The sequence below is a fragment of the Lygodium microphyllum genome, chromosome 26 (assembly GCF_053477565.2).
Source record: "Lygodium microphyllum isolate KBCC chromosome 26, Lygodium_microphyllum_v1.1.10, whole genome shotgun sequence".
Classification (NCBI taxonomy): Eukaryota; Viridiplantae; Streptophyta; class Polypodiopsida; order Schizaeales; family Lygodiaceae; genus Lygodium; species Lygodium microphyllum.
Window position 1 is genome coordinate 43775340 of NC_141160.1, and position 21082 is coordinate 43796421.

Genomic DNA, 21082 nt, shown 5'->3' on the forward strand with positions numbered 1-21082 from the left:
AGGCTCAGGCTAAGCCAAGGGTGGGCAACAGTCATTGTCTCTCAATGGAGCGTACTGCGAACCAAAGTAATAGAAGGGGTCGAACAATCACTGTCTCTCAAAGGAGCGGATTGCTGAGGGGACGATATCCAACAATTATTGTCTCTCAAGGGAGCGAACTACAAAACCGTGGGTTGTCGAGGTGGCATTGCTAAAACCCTAGAAGAAGTAGAAGCAACCTCCATAGTGCATTGTAGCAGTCACGAGGAGACTGTGGTGCTAGTCGATCCTCATGTGGCTCGAAATGACTTAGTGCGCATCAGATGAGTCTTATTGCCTTGAGCATAAGAATCTGAAAGCCAATGCAGAATGAACTCTGTGGCCCAAAAGGGAGAGGTGGAAAAGTGAGTGCTTGGGGGTAGACGCATATACTCCAACAGGGCAGGGAATAAAGGTCCATGTCAACAAGTATCAGTGGGGGTTTCAGTGATGCTGAAAGAGGAGCACCCAGTGGTCTGTCCATCTACTTGTGGAGAAGTCGTAGCACCAGAGTGTCAACTTGTAAAAGGGACGGTGGGTTGGAGAGGAAGAGAACAATATCTCTGTCTCCTAGTGATGCAGCGGAAATGAAGGGGGAAATCGGTAGATGATGCCCAACCCGCAATCTATCTTTACCTTCTCTGATGAACAAGGTCTTTAGCTCTTTGAGCTCCTGCACTCTGATACCATGTCAAAAATAACAAGTATGCTCTAATACCATGTCAAAATACAGAGTGTGTACGGAAAATACTGAGAGAGAAAAGAAACTCAAAAACACAAAAAGAACACAATGATGATGCATTGAATCATGCTCTCAAAAGAAAAGCTAATACAACAATACAACACAGTTGAAGCTCAGAAGATAACGGCACTGTCCTGTCTGAAAGAAGATAACTGCATTGTCATGTCTGAATCAGGTGGCAACACGTGCAAAATCTGCATAGTGAAGAAAGCAAAACACAGTCCTCTAGGCAGTGGGCTATCGAAGTAATCTTTAGAAGGTGAAAGACAGCTATCGAGGGAGTGGAGTGCAATCATCTAGTACCGTCAGAGATATGGAAGATGATCGCCAACTATCGAGGGAGCGAATCGCAGCCCTCTAATGTCGAGAAGTGACTTAGGCAGTAAAATCCAAATCCCAGAGTGTCAGAGCGGTTAAACACAAGGAGAGTAGCCCAGATGCTCACACCAGGTAGCTAATGATGACACCAAATGAAGGAGAATGAGTCGGGCTGCAAAAATGCAGGTGCTAGCAGTCTCTATGACAGACGAGTGATGCCAGGTGATGAAGGAGAGGCCAGGCTACAAAAACGGAGGTCCCAATAGTCGTTGCAATAGACGAATGACACCAAGTAATGGAGGAGAAGCCAAGCTGCAAAGACATAGGTGAAGGTGGAGCCTAATGAAAAAGGGTCCAAATGCCAAGCAGATGATGGTGATGCCAAGTGAAAGATGCTCCAAACGCAAGGCCCAATGATGGAACGGGATACTTCAAGCAGAAGAGGAAGGGTGAAGGTAGCCAGCACAAGCCATGAAACGCATGTGCTTCTCAAGGGGTGTGAGGGCAATGGAAGGGACTAGTGAAGGAAGGGAAGTGGTGGTGGTAACTGAAGAAAGTGGTCAAGAATGACTGAAGAGAGAGAGGTGGTAATGAATGAAGAGACTGCCTATTGATAGGCATAAGCTGTCTAGGGTGGTGCACCATTGTGTGGACGCTTATTGAAAAAGAGGCCAAAATGTGGACACCAACTCTTTTTGGGATTGTCAGTGTGAAACCCTAAATGAAGTGTGTAAATTGAAGAAGTGGTTTCTCAACACTATCAACTATTACAACAGCAACAACAATAGCAACCCTCTCTCTCTCTCTCTCTCTCTCTCTCTCTCTCTCTCTCAAGACTAGAATGACCCTCTCTTTCTCTTTTCCCCCTCTCCCCTCCCAGACTCAAAAACACTTTTCCCACTTGCAATGGGCAAGATTTGCCAAGTGGCAACCTTCCAAAACAATTTTCAGCTTTATTACATCAATTTCAGAATATTAATTCTGAAAATTAATTTAGTGATTATTTATGACTTTAAAAAACAATAAGCTTGGCTAACAATTAAATTGGCTAGGCCATTTGTCACTAGAGTGCTCTTGAGCACTCAGTAGCCCAGAACCAGCATTAATTAAATAATCAATGTTGATTCCCTAGTGTCACCACTAACATTAATGGCTAATTAAATATTTTAGGCCAAGTTTTAACATCTGGTACCATCTAGTCAAGCATAGCTCATTACAACTTTTGCCAATGTCACCCACTAATCACTGAGATCACTATGGTCTTACTATCGCTTAACTGACTTGCATTTCACATGTGCATAACTTAATAATGTCAAACCTAAGCATTAAAATTACATGTCCTCATGACACTTCCCATGGAATCCCACATTGTTCCTCTCATAAACAAAGGGATTTCTTGTAATGAAGCTATGACAAATTCATGTTCTTCACAACAAACTTATCTAGAGGCTGCACCAAGCTCGAGATTTGAAGGAGAAGAAAGAATCTCAGCCCATCAAGCTATAATGACCTGTTTTTATTATACTTACATCAAAAACAACTACATACCTTGCTTAAATGGAGTTACAAAGCTGCCCATTGGATTCCCCATGCCAAGAGAAGAAACTTGGTAGTTGTCTATCAGAAACTTCTTCCAAGGCTCCTCGTCTAGAAGAAAACCCCAAGCAAAGGAGCTTACCAATAAAGCTTTCCTCTAACAATCTAGATCTATGATCCCCGAACTTCAATCCTTACTCTAGATTTGGGCGACACTACCAAATGCAGTCATGCTATGGACCTTTGAAATGTATCCACATTACAAAGTCTTTTGAGAATTTAGAAAGAGATCATCCACACTATGCACAAGATAGGAGAGAATGCAAGGAGGCTCTGAGAGAATGAAGAAGAGAAGAAAGGCCTTCCTACAAACCTGACTCAAAACACTTTTTGCCATATTGTCCTCAAATAATTTGGCATTATAGCCCACCAAATTGTTTTTCTTTTTTCCTTTCCCAAGAAAAGCCCACTTGATTAGTTGCCCACAAATCCATTGTATTTGTGATATTCTTAGATACTCTTTACTAAGTTCCTTGTACTTTGTATTTTTACCTCAAGGGGATTTCTTTGAGGTGTTATTAATAGAAATTTCTTTTCTCGAAAAAAAAAGGTAGCTATCATCCACACCATTCATGCTATCAACTCATGTTTTATGACTAAAACTTGAAAAATTCTACCAAAAAGATGAGAATGATAGTTGTCACGAGGACGTGAAAATTTGATGCTTTGCTTATGTTTAATTGCACAAGATGCACATGTGGGGTGTGAGCTACTTTTTCACAGTTGAAGACCGAAGGACCCTGTGAAAAAGATGGATGTCAAAGGCAAAAGTTGTAACAAGTTACACTTGTTAGATTCTAGGTGAATTTTGGTGTCAGTTTGCACCTAGGACCATTAATTGGCCATTAAGTGTCAGTGGTGACACTAGGAACTAGACATTAATTAATGGATTAATGCTTGTCCAAGGGACAGTTAATGCATGGGACCACTTTGGATTGCAAATGGCCTAGCCAACTAATTTTTGGATAGGCAAGGTCAATATTCTGGGCATGGATTAAGGGCTAAATTAATTTTCAGAATTAATTAATTTTGAAAATTAATTAAATGGCTGGAAATTGCTGAAAATGAATTAAGAAAGCTACCACTTGGCAAAACTTTCCCATGCAAGTGGAGGAAAGGCTAAATAGGGCTGAAGGGAGAGGGAAATCTCGTTTTTTCATTTTGGAGCTGTTGAAAAGAGGTGTTGGACTGTTGCTGCCAGCTTTTGGGGCCAATTCCCAGCCATTGGAGACCATTTTGGTGATGGAGATTGCATATTATTGACCTTGGGAAGCTGACAATAGCTGCTGATGCACTTTCTCCTGAAGATCACAGTCTCTGATGCTCCTATTGTTGTTGGTGCATCCATTTGGGGCTGGTACAGCAGGGCAGCAACTGATTTTGATCAATTCTTCGCGACAAATCTCAAAATTTTCTCTCTCTACAGCATTCTCTTATCTCCTACAGCCTATGCTCAGCCATTCTCAGCAATTCTCAGCCATTCGGAGGAGATCTCAGCCATTTTTGGTTGGCTGATCTGTAATTTCTGCAGTAAACCCTAATTCACAACAGAAATTAGGGTTTAGCAGCCACCTTGGGATCCGTGCCAGATATTGAAAGCTCAAGGGACTGAAATCAGTAGCTGATAATTAAAGGTTATCAAGGGGTTTTAGGAGCCAACCCATCCCGAATTGATTTGGGACAGCATTTGGCCAGCCAAGGGTCAAATTGGAGAAGAAGCCCTGGGTGAATCAAGGGGCAAATGACCCAAAAGCTTGCTGGTCATTTATGACAGCAAGAGCAATTGGTTCGCAGGAGGAGATTGAAGAATCTCAAGTTGTACTCCTTCCAATTGAATGAAAGCTAAAGAAATACCGCAAGGGGCGCCAATTTTGGGGCCAGCAGGGTATCTACTGTCCAAGAATGTTATGGTAAAGCGTGTATTTCATTTTATGTGCATTTATTTATTATTGTAATTAACTCTTAAATCAGGTTATCACCACCCATTTCAAGAAGGAAGGTTGGTTTCAATGGTTGTCTCCAAACTTGGGGTACTCAGATGAGAGAAAAGAAATCTCCAAAAAGCCAAGATCGACTTTCTACATGAGAAACCAACTGCTTCTTAATCAGATCTCATTTTTTATTAAGGGCTAATTGAGAACTTAATCATTAATCATAAGCAAGCTTTTCATTGGACCAAACTTGAGAACAAGGTCTATTTTATGAATTACGAACCCTAAGCATAGTACGAGGGAAACGGAAACAAGAAAATACGGAGTTTCGGAGTTTCGGCCAAATTTTGGAAACGGGAAAATGGCGTTCCGGATTGTATACTAAAAAAAATACAGTAATATGTGGGTATGTAAATATATCAATACCTACAACAACATGTATTCAAATTTCATACAAAACTTTGAGTCTTCATATCATATGATTAAAATCATGATTCATTACACATTTCACGAGTCACGACTCACGACTCACGAGTGAAGATTGAGAAGTCAAGATTGAGGACTCAACGGTTGAAACTTAAGACAGCTTAACACAATTAAGACTCAATTTACAAAATATAAGTCAACAAAATGAATTAGAATTTATGACTCATGGATAATTTCTAAACTTTAAATAGCAGTGAAGACTGACATTAAGAACAATGAAACAAGAATCAAGATGCATAATAAGTGGGATCAAGATACAATGATAGTAACTATGTCATGTGAATAATCTATAATCTGTCAAAACTCCGAAGTTCAGTGAGGCTATAAGTATCAATGTCAATGAACAGCCGACAACTCTTGTCTGGACTCTGCACTGCTAAACTGACTCCTGTATATCACGAGTCATCCGGACTCTGAGGATCTGTGCATCATCTCCTCGTCCAACTCCGAGGTCCTTGATCAAGAAGTTGATGAAGCAGCCTCAGCCTCATCCTCAGACTCTGGCTCTGCCTATATCTGTAATACACGACTACATGTGGCCCTCACTCTAATCCTCATCTGTGCACGAGTCTCATGCACCGGTGCCAATAGCTCCTCATAGAGCATGGAGTAGATATTCCGCTTCTCCTATGGTATCTGCGGAATATCACGCACCTTCTCTATATCAATCTTCTCAACATTCACCTGTAAAGGTAAACGAGACAAAGATATATCATATGAGAGGAGATTCAATATGTTCAATGTTCAAACTTCATACATATAACAATTTACAATCCAACTTCCAAGCAAATTAGCAATGTCAAGTGTCAAGGACTCCAGGATAAAAAGTTAATTATGCATAATACTAATCATTACTAATTTACCTGTGAAGGCTCAGGGGACAGAGCGGTCCTCTCAAGAAGCTGAAGATTGCAATGGCAAAACATTAAACGCTCCAACTGGGCAATTGTGAGCTTATTTCTCTTTTTGGTGTGGAAGAGGGCCGATGTGCTTCAATTCTTCTCAACAAGCCCTGAACTACAATCTTGCGAGAGGACTCGAATGGCAATGCGTTTCTATTCAAATTTAAGAGATTGAGGTAAAGTAATTGGCAATTGCTAATATACATACAGTAAAATCAACATTTAATTAGGCAATAGATTACAAAACTTGTTACCTAGATTGCATAATGCATTAGATAATCAAGATTCAAAATATAAAAGTCACCAATCACATACCAAAGTAGAAGCACAATTGCTGTATTTCTCCCACCACTAGACATGCTGAAGCTGTGTCTCTCGAAGCCTAGCTGTGGATCAGTTAAAATGAAGAGAATGATTGCGGAATGCCAACAAATCATCCTCTACTCTTCTCGTCATATCTATATCATCCCCTATGAGGCACCTCATGTACTCCATGAAGCTCTCCTCTAACTCCTCGCTAGTATACTGCTCCTCCCTACGCCAAAGGGAATGCAAGATATGTGCGACAGCATGGATTGGTTTATGGAACCAATCCCATCATGCATTTGACACTGCACGAATCTCATCAATCCTATAGATAAAATATGTTAAAAACTTAAAAGTTAGAATAATAATCGATCATCAAGGAGTCGTTAATACCAAATAATTACATGTGTAAAAGTTAAATAAAAATTTACTTGTCTTGGGGCAAAAAGCTATTGCGAAGCAAGGTCTCGCCAATATTATCCATATACTCATATAGAAGCCCCAAAGTACTCCCCTCCATATCAGTGATGCGCAATACAGTTTAAATAGGAGTGAGACTTTTCGCCAATACCTCTGTCTCAATCCACCAACTCTCATTTAAAATATTGCGTCTAAAAGCAAGAGCCTTTGGAGACTCTCTCTCACTCCATGTGAGTCATTCCTGGCATGCAATGGTCCGTATCAAATTTGAACGGACTTATATCAACCTCTCCAATACAATAAACAAATAAGTAAATCTAGTGGTGGAGAGCTTCAATAGCTCAAGTGTGCTATTGGCTCGAAACATGCTTGTGACGAATGGCCTCTTCTTCACAAATCTTACCATGCTTGTTGCTGTCTTGAAAATATCATCCACCCAAGATATTTTCCCAACATCTTCAATAAGCAAATCAAGGCAATGAGATGCACATGAAGTCCATACTATGCTAGGAAACTCCTCCTCAAGCATACGTCCCATAGACACACAATTGCTTCCATTATCTGTCACCACCTGCACCACATTTTAGACTCCTATGTCCATGATGACCTATCGCATGTACTCCCAAATGAAAGCTCCTGTGACGATAAGACTTGAGGCAGAGGCATCGATGGCCTTAATGAACATGGTGCCTTTACATGAAGACACCAAAACATTGTAAACATTCCTTCGACGCATATCTGACCATCCATCGCATAATATTATGCATCCATATTTCACCCATGTCTCCTCCAAGGGCTCCAATTGAGCCTCTATGGATGCTTTCTCCTTTCGAAGCTCCCATGTGCGTAATGCATCTGCGGATGGACCTTCCCACTTACACCCTATGCGGCTTACTGCCCTGATTGTCTTCTTCCATTGATGTGTAGTGGCCACATTGAAAGGGATAGCATACCGAATAAATAAGCATGTGAGTTTCCTAGTTGCCTCTATAATTGCCTGCCTCTGAAGTCCTGCATGGACACTTGCACCATGCAAGGAGCCCTTTTACCCACCACCAGTAGAAGATAGCAACGGGTCCTTTTTGCACTTGGACCCTATACGGATATGGATATACTTCTTTTTGATGGGCCACTGGCACCTCCAATTTGTCTAGCGTCACTAGGCCCACTAGCCTCTCTTTGCTCCACTTGTGCTTCATTAGCCCCATGTGTTGATTCATCCTCTTCTAGCTCAATACCCATATGCTTTCTTCGCCAAAGATGAAGACTTACTGTTACTTCTGCCCGCACATTTTCGCAAGGCTGGATGTCTTTGTTGGAAACGTAAGCCAAGTGGTCTTTCACGTGCGTTACACTCTCGAATTTCTCCAATCCACAATAGTTGCACCGCCACTTCTTTGATCCGTCGGAGCCCTCGTATCCCTTGATTGGAGTGACGTGCCTCCAATATGGGTCCGGCGCCATGATATGATAAGCCTTTAGGAGTCAGGACCTAGGTAATGGATTAAGGAGAAGGAGGAGGAGAAGAAGAAGAAGAAGGAGGAGAAGAAAAAAGAAGAAAAAGAGAAAAAGAAGAAAAAGGAGGACGAGGAGGACGAGGATCTGAAGAAGAAGAGCTTAGAGAAAGAGGAAGAAGAAGAGCTTAGAGGAAGAGGAAGAGGAGGCGGGAGCTCGCTGCTGCAGGTCCGAGGAGGAGGAGGGCCGAGGCGAGAGTCACGCGAGTGACACGAAGTCGGGAACGAGAATGGGTTTTGACACTGAATAACCACGCGAAACGAGACCGGGCCACAAGATCCCAAAACAGCGCGCTTCCATTTCCGTCCCGATCCGAAACGACCGGTCCATTTTGGACCTACCAAAACGCCATTTTGGGGTACACTGACCCCAAGTGAGCCTCTTACTATGCAAAACTTTCAATGTTACTCAATTGTAATGTGTAAGCTTTCAATTTAACAAAAGTTCCACATTGTGCTTTGTTCCTTTTGCCTTGCCAGTATATCACATAGATTATACACTTGTCTACTACGTGCACACTGTCAAATCCTTCACTGCTAGTGCAATAGTCACCATACCATGAGCTAGGATACCAAAATAGAAGTTCATTTGAGTTAAATATCTTAGTGAAAGTTAATTGAATCATTAAGTTCACTTCTTATTCTCATGGCATTACCTCTAATATAACTTTTGGACAAGGTAACTCCTCAAGGTCCAAATTAATGACCCATGCAAATATTGTGTGTCCCAAATACAAAATGAAAACCATAAATAATCAGCTTGTTCTCTTTGTAAAAATAGTAGCAAGTTGTGTTTCTCAAATAAACTTACTATGAACCAAAGGCATCATAAGAGACTTCTCGTAAACCAAGGCATAGAAAAACAATAACACACTTCCCTAGAAAAGATTGCAAGACTTGTGCCATGGGCCTAGAGAAACATGTTGGTGCATTGGACAAACACAAACTCAAACAACTTAGGGTATCCGAAAAAATGTCTTGGGGATGTCCTCCAATGCAATCTTGATCTAATAGTAGTTAAGACTTCAAGTCTAGCTTGCTAAAAATCATAAAAATGATTACTTCCACTAGCTCATCTAACAACTCGTCTATTTGTGTCAAAGGAAACTTATATGTGAATGGTGAGTTTGTTGAGAGACTACTAGTTAACACACACGTGCAAGCTCCCACTATCCTCCTTGACTAACAAGATTAAAGCCTCAAACAAGCTAGAGCTGCCCAATTCAGTTCCCACTCCAATTTGACCTTAATCTATGCTCAAAGCTCCTCCAACTCCTTTTTAGTTATGTGAAATGGTGCTTTTTGGAAAGGTTCTACTCCTAAAACTAGCTCCGCGATAAAATCCTTTAGCCTAGATAGGGCCAACTCTCAAGACAACTCGCCCAATAAGAGAGTCAATTCTCATAATAATGTCAAGCCTATCTTATCCACATCTCCTTGCTAGACTAAGAAAGAAAACTGCATATTGTCGCACATACAATAACATAGTATGGCAGCTCTTTCAAACTCTCCTCCATCCACCAAATCTGATCCCAAATGAGGATGGAGTGTGAACAATGATCCACCAAATGCATGTTATCATAGAGCCACAACTGCCCCAAGATCACATCTCAAATTTTGAAATCTTCAATCAAGATAGCTGGGTCCTCTCTTGCCCCCTAAAATAATACTTATCATTTTTGTTCTTTCTCTTAGGCCAACAAGTGCTGCCCACTAGCTTTGATATACAAGTGAGTATTGTTTATAGATTATAGTTCTTAATGACCCGCTCTTAATTGCTTACACAAGCACAAGATGATGGCAACCAAAGGAAGATGAGTCCACACCCACCACGGGTGAGGCTACCTCCCCAATCTCAATTCACATTTTGGTATTTTGAGACCTTTTTGTCAAGCTTCTTAGGGTCATCCATGTGAATATGTCATACATATTTGCATGTGAAACAACTGTTCTCCTCTTGCAATGTCTAGTGCTCCTCACAAGCAATAGTCTGCTTGGGAAAGCGTCTCCACTACTTATGGACTTGCCCTTCTCTTTGGCCTTTGCGGCAACAAATTGGTTACGCTAACAAACCTTCTTGTGCTTCTATCGCTTCTTAAATGTGGTGGCCAACTCTATGGTCTAGTAAAAAGAATTCAAAACATTCTATCCTCATATTGACTGAAATAGTGACATGCAAGTTGTTTATAAACTCAAAAACATTATCATAATTAGAGAGAGAGAGAGAGAGAGAGAGAGAGAGAGAAGATACGTGATTTGAAGTTTGGTGAAGCAAATGAAACAAATATCTAGATCCTTTTATTGCTTTTCATGAGAAGATTCCAACGCTTTCCTGTCTTGCAACCTCAATTTGTTGAAGCAAGTGTTAAAAAATAGTCAAGTGCACGTCATTGCACAAGTGTTGAGGTACAGCTTCCACAAAACAGCTACCTCCTTGGGGGACTATTCTAAACATGAAAGATCTTGAGGAAGACATGAAGAAATAATGAAAGAGGGCGGAGTACCAAGTGCTCATGCTCGCCATGACACAATCCTCCATGCATACAATGAGCAAGGAATACCTCCCAAATTGTGCTTCCCCTTGCACATGGGTGGCCTAAGCAAGTTGCGGCTACAGTGCCACACTATTGATGGCTTCATTTGTTTAATTTGGCACCAAGTCAGTGACCTCCCTGCAAAACTGGGAGACCACCGACCATAAAGACTTCATTTGGTTTTGTATAAAAGTGAGCTCTTGGCAAAGCACTGCCATCTCCATGCAAGTTCACTACTGCCTTCAAGCTCCACCTCCATTTCTATCAACCGCACATGCAACCCAAGCTCTTCATATAAAGCCTCCATGTCGAAGAAACCTTGTACAACTACTATGAAAAAGAAGAAACAAATTAATTTGGGAGCCTTCCAGCTACAAATGCTCTTCATCCCCTCCTCAGGTTGACTCTAATACTGACTATAAGACGCTAGTCTCCTAGATGCACAACATGAAAGATGCCCTAAAAGAAGAAACAATCCTCCTATATCACTATGGTGACATGGATTTGTATGAGGTAAAGGCACTCAACAGCAAATCCATGATGCACTCCAGCTCCAAGAGCAATCTTGCATTCACATGCTCCGAATCCACAAAGTACGCCTTGCTGCCCCTTCCAGGACAAACCACAATCACCTATGATCAACCTTGAACAGTCACAATCAGCATTGATCGGACACAAACACCCCCATGAGCCTTAATCGATGTGTATGCAATTCGTCCGCCACACTTGCTGCCAATTGTTTGATGATGATCAAGCTAATGATGATCAGTGCTGCTACCTTAAAGCTTTTGTACATTCACCAGCTCTTAAAAGAGTTAGAATATGCACAGCTGCAGCCCATCATCATTTTGTCCAATAGCCAGTTGCCATAGCACTAAACCCGATCTTCCATTTGAGGGTCAACCACATTGTAGTTCATTACCATCTTGCTTGTAAGCAGATTGGCTAGTAGCCCTTAGGTCGGGTTGCCCTATATAGGACAATGTGGCAAATGTTTTACTGAGGCCCTTTCATTAAGCAGCCTTAGTGATCTTTTATACAGATTAGGAGTTGGGACCTCCATATTCTTCACTTGATAGAAGGATTGCTTGTATCGCCATTTTATTTATAGATATCATTTGTCTCTAGACCCTCAGCTCATTTGGGTTCTTTTATCTCCAAAATGTAGCTGAGAGGAGGTGTTGAGAGCACTTTTCTAGCACCATTTTGGTCACCAAGCATCTTCGCCTGGCTGCCTGGCTAATGGGCCAGACCAGATTTAGGGTCAGACCTGTGGCTCATGTATGGATGACACTGTACATACACATAGGTCTTAGTTTTCCTTCATTCTGTCATTTCTATTCCAATTCTCTTCTCTCTTGAGCAATACAAGTTCAGCATGGTGTCCATCAAACTCTAAAAACCCATGGGTGCATCACATTCTCAGTTCGTTGCACTACAAATAACTGCATCACGTTCTTGCTGTTTCTATCCAGCCCCAAAGTTGATCTACAACTGCCAGTTGCCAACCATATGCAGTCAGACCCCTGGCAAAGGGGACTAAGCAGTAAGAAAGATGCACAAACGAGGAAAAAAGCACTCCAGGAAGTAAAAACCTCCTAAATAAATTTGTCTCGTTGTTTTCTATGCTCCAGAGAGACAGTCATTTGTTTCTGCAATCGAATACATAAAGCCCATCATTTCCTAACCAAAAAATCACAAAGCATTGTACTGTATAACCTCCATACCCAATAGATGGGAACTGAGCAGCAACCTTGCTCAACTTGACCATGTTAATAAGTATCCTTGTAGCACCATGACTATTCCTCCACTCAGGCAATTGCATGAAAAGTCCACCTGTAATACAATCCAGATTACTCGTGGCTCTAGAGGGGGAAAAGAACATGCATGGACTGCCCACACTCCTCAGCCACCAATGCACGCACAACAAAAGATCTCAATAGCCTAGAAACTTGAAAGCCCCTGAATGCAGTCAATCATTAGTATACAGAAGTTACCAGCCCTAAACAAGGGGTCAGGTTTAGAACAAGAAGCATCAAACTGTACGGGATAAAGTATCAGTAAAGTCCAATCAGCCAATGGATCAGACCAGGAATCACTATTCAAAACCAAGTTGGCACCCGTGATAGGAAGTGGCTCACCTAATAAAAACCAAAATCCTTAAGAATAATAATGGCACCAGATCCATGTCTGTGATTCCCAAAGAGTTCATAACTCCAAGACTGTTCAGGAGTTATCCATGGCACTGGTGTATTACAAAGGCATCAGTATTTAACCACGTCACTTGTTCTGAGAAAGTTCCCTACTGGCTAAAGCAATATGTGCAACAGAAAAGATGCAATTTCTCACTGCTGTTAGAAAACTTTTCCAGGAACACTGAAATAAAATTTAGAGTTTTACTTTGATCAACCACCAAGCCGAGTTGGCAACTTGAATGGTTACTTGCATCTTAGAAAGCCTTGTTGTTTTTGTGATGCTGCCTTCGTTTAGCTTATTGAACTCTCCATCTAGAAACAGCCGTAACTTTAATGTTTGTTTGCCTTCACGAGCTTCAACACTTGCAAATGCATATGCTGATGGAACAGCCGATCCTTCTTGGAACTGCATGAGAAAGACATGTATAAAGACAATCAGAAAGAACTTATTGATCAAAAGCATATAAAATTTTACAACTATAAAATCTGAAAAGTATACAAACCCTACAAGCCTTAACATGTAATAAAAAGTCTTTGACATCCTTTCTATCTACCTCAACACACTTCAGAGGTAAACTCTACTAGGACACTTTCTCTAAAAGTTAAAGATGAATTTCAATGAATGCAAAAACCTTGACATTTTCCTCACTCGTACTACACTGACTGTTTCAAAGAAGCAGGAAATTTCAAGTAAATACTGTATTCATGCATGAACATAGTGCAATATGCTTTCTTTTTCTTTTTCCAAACAGAAACAGTACAAGAGGGGTCTATTATTGCTAGCATGGGGAAAGCAATCACAGCAACCACTAACTTCATTTACTTCAAGAACCAGCAATTATTTGGTTAACAAAAGTAGCACCTTTTCTTTGCTGAGCAGAACGAGATCATTCTCAGTGATTTGTTCAACCACATGGGGTTGGACAGCAACCTGAGCAAAATAAAAATCATGGGCTCTCTCACACTTGATCACAGCTGCCATCTCCCATTCCAGAGCTCCTACACCAAAAGCACAAATTTGAGCTTGCAATATGTGTGCAATGATCATGGACCCACGCATATTAGAAAGCTGAAAGCTTCTTTCACATGTTTACTTAGGTGTGCAATTTCCTCCCTCCAACAGAAAAAAGTCAGAGCCTTCATCTAAGAATCACCATTACACCTAATCATGTCCCTTATGGTCATTTTGATATGAACAAACTCTAGCACACAATCACTTTTACTTTCTTAGTTAAGAGGCTATTGTCCCTATGTGACTGCCCTTAAGGCAATGGATTATATTCCATTACCACCTTAAGAGTTAGATGTATGGTACAATTCTTGTCTCACACCTATCAAGAGGCTCTCTCTCTCTTTTCTTTTTCTTTTTCGTAAAGGCTCTCTCTCTCTCTCTCTCTCTCTCTCTCTCTCTCTCTCTCTCTCATAATGGGTAATTGTATTAATTACTGTGAACATAAAATAGAAGAGTCACATGAGAACCATATGTATGGCAAAGAGACTGAAGAGACTGCAGCATGCCAAGAAGCCAAATCATCCCTGGATATGAGGCCTATGTGAGAGTGCACAACAGAAAGGAAAGTGAACACGGAGCAAATAGAGGAGACTGCATGAAATGCAGCAAGGAGGATGATCAAATTTACTGATCGCTGAAAGATACAAGGCTGCAACGGAAAGCCCCAACTTGCAGCATTGATTTGAGACAACCAAGCACCACCCTAGATAGTTGGTCAGCTCATGTGTCTATAAATAGGGATCTGTCAAGCCAATTTGCACATTCCGAATCTTTTTGCATCCCCAATCTCTCACAACCATTTTTAGTGCACTCAAAGTGTCCAACCACCACTCAAGACAGTTTGGGCACCAGCCCAGATTCACATAGTCACAAGTGATGGGCAGGACAAACCTTTGGGATACCAAGACACCATCCCCATGTGACGACGGATCCGTGGCCAGACGTGTCACTTTTAGAAGTAACATCAGATTGAATGTTGTCACAAAGTGACAGGATGTGGGACACAAATGTGACAGGCAGCTGTTTGTGATGGGGAATGTGACACATTTGTCACGAGCATTAGCTAATTTGCACTGATTTGTGTACATGACAGGTCAAATTGGCTTTTGTGTCAAGTATTTGCAAGTTAGCACATATATATCCAACCAGTCTGTGTGCATCTCACTTCTTTGCCAAAGCTTCAGCCAGCTCCACAAGACAACCTTCAAGTCCAAAGACTATTCAAAGCCCCAAATGCCCGCATGCACGTGCGCGCGCTCTCTCTCTCTCTCTCTTTTCATGACGATAATTGAATTAGATAGTGAATATTTACATTTGACCATGAGGTCAACATTCACTCTGTATCTCTTACTTTCTATTACATCAGACCATCAGGTCAGCATACTCTCTCTCTCTCTCTGCCAGGACATGGGTGACCCCCACGTCGGAACTAGGAACCAAGAAGGCTTTCTACCGAGAGCACTTCCTGCACATCTCCCCGGATGGCTTCATCACCCGCCCAAGCTACATGGACACACACCTGTCTCACGGGGTCAGAAGTGCCATCGAATAGATCCGCACGTCCTCACACCAACTACGGGTTGAAACGGGCAGATACGGGGCCAACCCCCTCCCCCAGAAGACCGAATCTGTCAGCTCTGCCATCTCGAGCTAGAGACAAAGGAACACTATATCTGTAGATGCCCAATGTACTACGAAATCCGGGGACGCTTCCACTGCCTATTCAGCGAAGGATTCTGACCACTCTCCAAGGTGATGGAATTCAAAGACCAGAGATGCCTGGGGCTCTTCCTACTGGAAATACGACGCCACAGAGACCACCTCCTACGAACCACGGAGCAAAGACAAGGAGCCACCAACCAACGCACACTCAACGAATTCTACCAAATACCAGCTACCCTCCCCACCAGTGAGCCCCCACCAGCCCAACCGGCCTCCCGACCCCCGGGGACCACCTTAGAAATAGCCACAGCAAGAGGCAAAGCCTGGCGCCCACGCCCCGCCGGCCCCCGTCCCCGCAAAAGACCCATGTCGAAGATACAAGGGATATTACGCCACCATCGGAGGGCCCTACCCCGCCGCTTTAGTCTCTCCATGTTAGACCGACCCATGCAGGACATCCTAGGATGAACACTCCAGGAGCAGTTCCACACCGCGCTGGGAGTACCTCTAGATTGTATCCAGTCTAGATATCATTTTGTACCCACTCAATTTAGTTCAACATAGCATAAATGTTAGCTTCACTGGGACTTTTGAAATCTCCCAGACATTTTATATGTAACATTTTGGTCTCATAGGCCAACTTGGCCTGTTGTAGACGTTAATATAGCTCTCTCTCTCTCTCTCTCTCTCTCTCTCTCTCTCTCTCTCTCTCTCCATTCATGGCATCAGCATCAAATTTTGTGGTTAAGCAACACGTCTCGTTAGCCCTTTATTTATATGTTTCAGCTTTGTACTCATTGAAATTCGATCATCAATGCTAAGTTGTCACATGCGTCATGACATATGTACTTAGTATTGACAATTGCCTATAGCTTATCTGGACTTTATTATTAAAAATAATCAACTTGCCCTAGGGGGTTGCCCCTTGGGCTTTTTGTATCATGTTATTAGTATGTGTTAGTGTTTCTGGTCAAGTTACACCATTGTATCTTACTTTGATGATGCACATTCTCATTCTAAACAGAGTTTTGAATTTTTTTTGTCATTCCAATCTGTCATCCCCCGTCACTTGTGACTATGACACCTGCATATGGATTAGGCTCGAATACCCCACAACCACCACCCTCACACCCCCTCTCTGTCAGAAGTGGAGCAGCGGTGGAAGCATAAACATGTGCTGAAATAAACTGCTGAAACACAAGACAAAAAGAGAAAAGAAAGAACACGATACAGATGAGAACTCAGATGTATGCACGGGAAATGGAATCCATATATCTGAATACGAGACAGTCGCATACAACAGTGAGTCACTGGCTGCGTGGGCACTGGCACTGGCTCCTCTCTCCACAGAGTCTGCAGATGGTGAAGATGAAGTGACTGACTGAGGAGGAGCCACTGAGTATAAATAGGCTGAAAAAGTGGGGAGCAATAATGCTGGTCGGACAGCATTTAATGCTGGCCGACTGGTGCATAAAAATGCTCCACTGGCATAAAATGCCACACCAAAAAAATACCTAAAATACCTAATAAAAATGCCCAGCCCAGATCAAGCTCAGGCTCACACATGAGCTGACAAATACTCTGCTAACACCCTCTCTCAGATCATGAGTGATCTGATACAATACAATAGTACAATGAAAAGGGATCAAAAACTATACAACATAGAACCACCAAGTAGAACCATGGATACCCAAGCAGTGGGTGATCAAGCCACCACCAAGGTGCCTCGGAGAGAACCTGATGTCGATGTCGATCGTACCAAACACCTGAAAATAGAGAAGATCATAGCATGTCTCTGTGTCCATCATCAATGTCTCGCAGGAACATACAAGACCATCCTGTCAAAAATGCCTCTGAACATATGTGACCATGGATTCCCCGCCTTTGGCCAGACCGCCAAAGTGTCTCCTCATCTGAGCTCCAGACGAAAGCCTCCCGCTCTCTGTCAGATGACCAGCTCATCATGAACCTGGATGTCAATCCCAGCTCCAGGATTTAATTCCACCAGACTGAAGTCGATGCGTCAGGGACGTCCCTCTCTGGAACCTGTGCACCTGTATAAAAATATAGATGAGGCGCGGCTGCCCCATCTGAACACCCGCTCACACTCCCTCTCTGGCACAAGAGAGTCGTGAGGGATGATCTCATCACCACCACTAGAAAGCAGCCGAGGAAGGGGCCACCAAGCCCTTCCTGCGATCCGAAGAAGAGGATCCCTTCCGCGCCTTGGACTTCACCTTGGTCGGAGGATCGGGGTCGGAGTCTGATGAAAGAGAGGACTCATCGGTAGAGTCAACATCCCGCTTCGTCTTCTGCTCCTCCTTCCTGGAAGCCGCTAACTTCTTGCAGTCCTTCCGCAAATGTCCCTTCTTGCCACAATGGTAACACTGGGCCTTCGACTTCTTCTTCCTTAATGCAAAGGAATGCAAGAATTTAGAGCAATACAATAAGAAGTTTTGGGATGCATTGCTGCCCGTCACTTCTTATCGTGCCGTACCCCATCATGAGCAAGTGGAAAAATATGTATGTGGGCTGCCCAAAGGAATCAGGGATTTTTGCATAAAATCCACCATGTCTAGCATGTCTCAGCTCATAGTACTATAGCCGATGCTTTGCTGCGTGGAAAGGATTCGGGCTTCCAAGAGAGGGGGAAGAAGCCGAATAAAATGAAGTTTAAGGCTGAAAAAAAGGGCATATCTGAAAACCAGCCTGAAAAGAGGCCAAAACAGTAAAGAAAGGGCTCAAAAACATTGGCACAACGTAGGGAATTGATGGTTGCAAATAAATGCTTTATTTGTGAACAGGAGGGTCATATTGCAAAGAACTGTCCCAATAGGCAACAAGTTGCAAAATCAGAAAATCAAGGAGATCCTAAGGGTAAAAGGCCCAAAACATCAGTGGGATTGGTGTCTGATGTTGTTAGTGATCAGGCCAATGATGATGCTACTGAGTTGTGCAGAGCATGGGGCAAAATTAGGGATCAACATGCATTGATCTTCTTTGATAATAGTGCACGAGCCAACTTCATCTCTACTGACATGGCAGCCCGTCTAGGCATCAAAGAGGATGAGATGGGAGCCATGGGGGAAGTTGGAATGGCAAGTAAGGGTCATGCAAAACCTATCACACCACTCATTGGAAAGCTTCGGTTGCACATACAGGGATATGTGGACAGCGAAGAGTTTTACATTGCTCCACTTGAGGGTTGTGATGTGTTGCTTGGTATGCCATGGTGCCACCATATGCATGTAGTGATTGATTCATATGCAAAAGAGATCACTATTAAACATAAGGGAAAGACACTCACACTTGATGTAAAGTTGAAAGGAGAATCTGTCCCTGTTGTATCTGCAGCTGCTATTTCTAAAGTAATGAAAAATCATCTGTCTGCATATTTAGTTGTTTTTGCTAAGGATAAGGATGATAGTGAGAATGTTGGGAATATGTCTAAATTAGAGAATGATCGCATGTCATTTCTGAAAATGTATGCTGATTGCTTCTCTCAGTCACTTCCAGGGCAGCTACCACCTGAAAGACCCGAAGATCATGGCATAGGCCTTATCCCTGAAAGTAGTCCTCCTAGTAAGCCACCCTATAGATTCAGTGCAGCCCAACAGGAGGAGATTATGAGTCAGGTAAATGAGCTGTTAGAAAAAGGGCTAATTCAACCTAGCTCATCTCCTTTCTGTTCTCCAGTGCTTTTGGTGTAGAAAAAGGATGGTTCATGGCGTATCTGCATTGACTATCGTGCTCTGAACAAGATCACGATAAAGAACCGCTTTCTGATCCCTCGGATCAATGATGTTATGGATAGATTGCAGGGGGCAGCAATATTCAACCGTATGGATTTGAAAAGTGGGTATCATCAGAAACGCATTAGACCGGAGGATGTGCCTAAGACAGCTTTTAGGACATCTTTTGGGTTATATGAATTTCTTGTCATGCCTTTTGGACTTATGAATGCTCCTGCCACTTTTAATCGGATGATAGATCGTATCTTTCAAGAAACATTGAGCATTTGTGGGTACTTTCTTTGATGACATGATTGTCTATTCAAAGAATGAGACGGAGCATAGAAAGCACTTGGACATTGTTTTCAATGAGCTACGTAAGCATAGGTTGGTTATCAATGACAAGAAGAGTGAATTTTTTTTGCATGAAATCCACTTCTTGGGACATATTGTATCGACTGATGGTATTTGTATGGACCCTGCTAAGGTTGAAGCAATACGTTCATGGCCACCTTTGAAGAATGTTCATGAGATCCGCAGCTTCTTGGGTTTATGTTCTTACTATAGAAAGTATGTATGTGGGTTTTTGCTGATATTGCATCTCCATTGCATGCTTTGCAAAAGAAAGATGTGCCATTTAGATGGATAGCAGTGGAAATTTCAGCATTTGAAAAGTTGAAGGAAAAGATGACTTCAGATCCTGTGCTTGTGTTGCCTAATCTAAGGAAGGCATTTGTGGTTCTGTGTGATGCATGTGGTAACAGCATTGGGGCTGTCCTTATGCAAGATGGCCGAGTTGTGGCTTATGAGAGCCGAATTCTCCACGGTGTAGAGAGGAATTTACAGGTTTATGAGAAAGAGCTCTTGGCTGTAATTCATGCACTGTCTGTGTGGAAATATTATTTGTTGGGGGGGCTGATTTTAAAGTGCTGACAGACCATCAAACTTTGAGATACTTTCTGACGCAAACAAAGTTGTCAGAGAAGCATATGAGATAGGCAAATTTTATCTCTATGTTTCATTTTCAAATTGTACACATTGATGGTAAAAAGAATGTTGTGACTGATGCACTGTCACGTAAGCCACAAATTTCAGCCATCACTATGGTTTATCAATATGCTGCTGATTCGAACTTTGCTAATGTTTATGATCAGCTTTGCAATGGCCAAAGGCATGAGCATTTTATGCTAAGAGATGGATTTTTGTTGTTGCATGGACGACTGTGTGTCACAAAGCAGTTGAGGCCGAGAGTGGTCATTGAAAGTCATGCCTCTCCATATGCAAGACACAATGGTATTGATGCCACAGTTAAGGCAGTGGAGCATTTCTTTTATTGGCCAACTTTGAGGCATGATATAGAGCAATATGTTAGGGCATGCATCATATGTCAGAAGGTAAAGCATGATAGGCAAAAGATGCCGGGCTTATTGCAGCCCTTGCCTATTCCAGATAGGCCTTGGCAGAGCATTGCTATGGACTTTATCTTTGAGCTTCCTAGGACACCTACAAGGAATGATGGGATATGGACTATTATTTGCAGGTTTAGCAAACAAGCCCATTTCATTCCGGTGAGGAAGAAGATAAAGGCTGATCATATGGCACGATTATTTATTCAGCACATTTTCAAGTATCATGGTATGCCTGAGTCAATCATCAGTGATCAAGACCCTTGGATGACCAGTCTATTTTGGAAGGGGTTGTTTGAGAATATGGAT

The 21082-nt window shown here is 42.3% G+C and overlaps 1 protein-coding gene across 2 annotated transcripts in view; it reads right to left on the reverse strand.

Moving 5' to 3' along the window:
* The window catches only part of MAA3 (P-loop containing nucleoside triphosphate hydrolases superfamily protein), a 121779-nt gene that overhangs the window by 85563 nt on the left and 15134 nt on the right, over window positions 1-21082 (reverse strand). For both annotated transcript variants that reach the window (XR_015688976.1, XM_087668678.1), the window contains exons 3-4: window positions 13825-13961; window positions 13168-13368 (exon numbers count right to left, since the gene is read on the reverse strand). Coding sequence is in view for 1 of the 2 variants with exons in the window: in XM_087668678.1 (XP_087524804.1) it covers window positions 13168-13368; window positions 13825-13961 (338 nt within the window). In the remaining variant the exon portion in view is untranslated. The remainder of the gene's footprint in view (window positions 1-13167; window positions 13369-13824; window positions 13962-21082) is intronic.